Raw genomic sequence first — 5,309 nt, forward strand, 5'->3', positions numbered from 1 at the left:
GGGGCTATGGGGGACTATGGAGTGCCTGTAGGGGCTATGGGGGACTATGGAGTGTCTATAGGGGCTATGGGGGACTATGGAGTGTCTATAGGGGCTATGGGGGACTATGGAGTGTCTATAGGGGCTATGGGGGACTATGGAGTGCCTGTAGGGGCTATGGGGGACTATGGAGTGTCTGTAGGGGCTATGGGGGACTATGGAGTGTCTGTAGGGGCTATGGGGGACTATGGAGTGTCTATAGGGGCTATGAGGGACTATGGAGTGCCTATAGGGGCTATGGGGGACTATGGAGTGTCTGTAGGCATCTATTGGGGTTCCACAGCACCTCGAGAAGCTCTTTTCGATCTCGACCTTTATGGATACACCGGGGGGGCGGGGCCAGCCGGGGAGGGGGTGTGGTGAGCGCCCCGCGGTGGGCGGAGCTTCCCCATTGAGGGGCGTGGTCTGTGCTTAACCCCTATGGGTGGGGGGGGTCCCACCACCCCACCCCTCCCCAAGTGGGCGTGTCCCTGCCCCAAACGGGGGCGTGGCCTCAGCGATGTAGAGCCCTCCAGCACCCCACATAGGGGGGTTGCGTGTGTGTGTGTGTTGGGGGGGATCCCCCCATTTCCTCACACCCCCCCCCCCACATCAAGGGGGCGGGGCCATGCGGGGGGGGCCCGGGGGGGGGTTGGTGGCCGCCTTGCGCGCCAGCTTGGCCAGGAGGGGGCTGTGCGGGTGGCGCTGCCGCAGGTGCGCGATGTGCCCGTCCTGGCTCTCGGCCGTGCCGCCGCACTCCTCGCACACGTAGAGCTTGGCTCGCCGCTCCTTGTAGGCGTAGCGCTGCGCCACGCCGTGGATCTTCTTGAGGTGCGACTCCAGCGAGCAGCGCTGCGTGAACGCCTTCTCGCACAGGCTGCACTTGTAGGGGCGCACGCCTGGGGGGGGGAGGTGAGGGGGGGGTCTTCCCATAGGGAACGGCCCCATCTCCATCCCCTCCCATCGCAACCCACAGCCTGGTCTCCATCCCCGTCACACCCCCATCCCCATCCTAATCCCCGTCTCATCTCTGTTCTCTCTTCGTCCCATCACATGCTGTCATATCCCATTCCAACACATCCTATTCCATCCCGTCCCATCTTTGTCCCTATCCCATCCTTTCCTTGTTTCCATCCCACTCTCATTCCTATCCCCATCCCATCCTTTCTTTGTCTCCATCCCTTTCTCATTCCTATCCCCATCCCATCCTTTCCTTGTCTCCATCCCTGTCACACCCCCATCCCCATCCTATTCCTGTCCCCATCCTAATCCCTGTCCCATCTCTGTCCTCTCTTCGTCCCATCACATGCTGTCATATCCCATTCCAACCCATCCTATTCCATCCCATCCCATCCCAACCCTTCCCATCCCATCCCATCCCATCCCATCCCATCCCATCCCATCCCATCCCATCCCATCTTTGTCCCTATCGCATCCTTTCCTTGTCTCCATCCCTTTCTCATTCCTATCCCCATCCCATCCTTTCCTTGTCTCCATCTCACTCTCATTCCTATTCCCTTCCCATCCTTTCCTTGTCTCTATCCCATTTGCATTCCTACCCCCATCCCATCCCTGCCACCATTCCATCCCCAACCTCATTCCACCCTCATCCTGTCCCACATCCACCTCACCTCTGTCCTGTTCCCATCCCATCACATCCTTATCCGTATCCCATCCCACCCCCGTCCTCATCCCCATCCCATCACATCCTTATCCATATCCCATCCCACCCCCATCCTCATCCCCATCCTAACCTATCCCACCCCATTCCCTCCCTATCCCGCCCATCGCACCGGTGTGGGTGCGGACGTGACGCTTGAGGTCGAAGGTGTCATTGAAGCCCTTGCCGCAGTAGGGGCAGAGGTGCCGCTTCACCTCACTGTGGCACTTGAGGTGCCGGTTCAGCATCCGCTGGAACCCGAAGCTCTTCTGGCACACGGGGCAGGAGAAGAGCTCGGCTCCCCCCGGAACCCCCCCGGCCACCGGCACCCCCCCCGGGACCCCCCCAACCATGGGGAGAGCCGTGGGGATGGGGGCACCCAGAGGGCTGGGGGGGACCTGCCGAAGGAGGGGACGGGGGTGTAAATTGAGGGGATACACTGTCCTAGGTTTAGCAGTAGCCCTCCTCCCTGGCAGAGCATGAGGGGGTAAGGGGAAACATGGCCAGAGGAAACATGGTCAGGGGAAACATGGCCAGGGTAAACACTGAGCAGCAACTGAAAACATCGGTGTTATCAGCACTGTTCCCAGGCTGAAAGTCAAAAACACAGCGCTGCACCAGCTACCAAGGAGGAGAAAAATGACTGCTACTGCTGAACCCAGGATGTACACACACAAAGACCAGTCATGGGGACCCCCCCCCCTTGGGGACCCTCACCCATAGGGATGCCCCATAATGGGGACTCTCAGCCTTAGGGATACCCGCACATTGGGGACCCCCAGGTCATGAGGAACTCCCCAGCCTGGGCACCCTTGGTTATGCGGACCCCCCCATAGTGGGGACCCCCCACCTTGGTGAACCCCACCACCAGTTATGGGGATCTCCTCACTTTTGGGCCCCCCAGTCATGGGGATCCCCCCCCCCCCCCCCAAGCATTGAGACAACAAGTTCTGGGGATCCCCCACATCAGGGACACACCATACTGGGGACCCTCAGCCTTAAGGATCCCCTCATATTGGGGACACCCCCCACACATTCCCTCCCCCAACTTCCAGGACCCCTTCACATTTGGACCTCCCCCTTACCTTGCCCTTGGGGTGCAGGAAGGGGCCGGGGGGTGCGCGGGGGGCCGGGGGGGGCAGCGTCATGTCGAGGGGGGACACGGGTGATGCGGGGGCCTCCCCCAGGGCGGGCTCAGGGTCTCTGCGCAGGGGGCAGCCCCCCAGGAAGACTGGGGGGGGGGGGGAGAGAGGTGAGGGGAGGTGCACCCCCAAATAGCACCCACATGGGACCCCCAATGGGACCCCCCCAGTGGGCACCCCATAATGGGGACCTCCTTAATAGGACCCTGCCAAAAGGTGACCCCCTCCAATGGGGACCCTGTAATGGGGACCCCCCCAATGGGCAGCCCCTAATGGGAGCCCCCAGTGGGACCCCCCCAGTGGGCACCTTCACAATAGGGACCCTGTAATGGGGACCCCCTTAATGGCCCCCTCATAATAGGTACCCCGAAATTGGACTCCCCCTAATGAGCACCTCTAAAAGTGACCCCCTTAATGCCCCCCAATTTGCACCCCAATGGAGACCCCCTGTCCTCTGACCCTGCAATGGGGCACCCCCAAATGTGACCCCCCCCGATATAACCTCCCAATAGGTCCCCCCACCCCGTTGCAGCAGGACCCGAGGGGGGCTCCCCTTTTCCCCGCCCCCCCCGCCTCTTTGGGGTTCCCCCAACCGGTCCAACGGCTCTGGCCACGACACCCCAAATTACGGGGTGTCACCCGCGTGGGCCCTGGGGGGGGACACGCCACCCCCCACACCCCTCCTGCATCACCCCGGGAATCCGGACACCCCGATCCCCACCCCCCGGACACCCCAATTCCCCCCCCCTTGAGGTCCAGACACCCCAATAGCCCCTCCCAGGGCTTTGGGGGTTCCCCATGGGTTTTCGGAGGGCCCCATGATTTGTGGGTGCCCCATGGTTTAGGGGTGGCACCATGATTTTGGGGGGACACCATAGTCTTTGTGGAGGGCTACATGGCTCTGGGGGTGGCCCATGGGCTTTGAGGGTGCCCCATGTTTGGGGGGCCCATGGCTCTGGGGGTGCCTCATGATTGGGGGTGCCTCATGGCTTTGGGGGTGCCCCATAGCTGAGGGGTGCCCCATGGCTTTGGGCACCCCCCCCGGGGTGGTGTCGGCCGCGTGTCTCCTGCCCCACCCGGGCGGGGCCAAACCCCGACTCTGTCATTACGGGGGTTAATCATCGCCGCGACGCTTCCTGGGGCCCCCCCACAGCCCGGGGGGGGGCGGCACGGGGTAAACAGCCCCCCCCCTCCCCCCCAAAGGCCGAGGGTCCTCCCATAAAGCCGGAGCCATCCTCGGACCCTCCCAACACATCGGGGTCCCCCCAAAGCCTGGGTACCCCCAAAGCACCCGAGGCCCCCCCAAAGCTGGGGTCCCCACATACCAGGGTCCCCTCTCAACACTGTGATCCCCTCGGATGCCTCAGCCCCCCCCCCCCAGTACCCATCTCCCACTGGATTCCTGCCCAACCCCAAAACACGGGGGTCCCCCCCAAAAGCCTGGGCCACCCCCAGACACATGAATCCCCTCTGGATGCTGCCACCACCCCAAACACCCAGGTCTCACCCCCCAACACTGGGCTCCCCCCAAACCTTGGGGCTCCTCGAATACCTGGATCCCCCCCAAACACCAGAACCCCCTCAAACACGGGGATCCCCGCCAAAAGCCTGGAGCCCCCCAGTACCCATCTCCCAGCAACGGGTCCCCCCAGATACCGAGGTCGTGCCTGGATGCCTCGGTCTCGCAGTTCCAATTTCCCACCAGATTCCTGGGTTCCCCCCATGACACCCGAGTCCCCCCCGATCCCTGCCCCCCCCCCCCCCCCCCCGTCTCGGGGCTCCCCCATACTGGGCACGTAGATCTCCGCACGCTGCTCATCCGGGAGCTCGCTCCAGTTGCGCTTGGCCGAGGCCACACTCGGCTTCTTCACCAGGAAGGCGCGAGGCATTGCCCGATCCCGACGGATCCTGATGGCTCCCAATAGGTCCCAATAAATCTTGATGGGTCCCGATGGATCCAAATGGAACCCGGTGATGTTCCAGCCCTGATCCCAATCGGGATCCCAAGGGATTCACTGGCCTCTGATGGGTTTTGGTACTGGATTCCCAGTGCTTGAGATGGAAGGTGGGGATGGATCCCAGATCCCTGCTCAGTTGTGAGCCCAGAACATGATAATTGGGTTAATAACGGTGCCAGATCACAGATTCCTGGTCAATTTTAGTGCTGGATCCCAGCTCCAGGGTTGATTTTGGTTTTAGATCACAGATTCCTGGTCGATGGTGATCCCAGATTCCTGGTTAATTTTGATGTCGGATCCCAGATTCCGGGTCGATTTTGACACCAGATCCCAGCTGTTTGCTCAATTCCAGCACCAGCTCCCAGCTGGGGTTTGCTGCCTGCTCCCAAATCCTTGCTCAGCCCTGGTGCCGGATCCCGGATTCCCAGCCGCTTTTCCTGCCAGATCCCCAATCCTCGCTCGGGTTCAGCATCAGCGATCCCTTGGCCCGTTCCCACCCCAGGTCCCGGCTCGGTCCCGCTTTCAGTCCAT

General features: G+C 62.1%; 1 protein-coding gene across 1 annotated transcript; it reads right to left on the reverse strand.

The window, feature by feature from the left end:
• Positions 1-622: 622 nt before the first annotated feature.
• On the reverse strand, positions 623-4,728 carry OVOL1 (ovo like transcriptional repressor 1). The gene is made up of 4 exons (XM_061443175.1): positions 4,610-4,728; positions 2,764-2,909; positions 1,812-2,076; positions 623-917 (listed from the first exon to the last, which is right to left on the reverse strand). Exons 1-4 carry the CDS (start codon positions 4,707-4,709, stop codon positions 631-633), a joined length of 798 nt encoding a protein of 265 aa, XP_061299159.1. The 5' UTR covers positions 4,710-4,728; the 3' UTR covers positions 623-630.
• Between the last annotated feature and the right edge of the window lie 581 nt (positions 4,729-5,309).

This window comes from Pezoporus flaviventris, unplaced genomic scaffold, assembly GCF_033815535.1.
Source record: "Pezoporus flaviventris isolate CSIRO_AGI_PZ_B2104156 unplaced genomic scaffold, CSIRO_AGI_Pfla_v1 ptg000317l, whole genome shotgun sequence".
In the NCBI taxonomy this organism is placed as follows: Eukaryota; Metazoa; Chordata; class Aves; order Psittaciformes; family Psittacidae; genus Pezoporus; species Pezoporus flaviventris.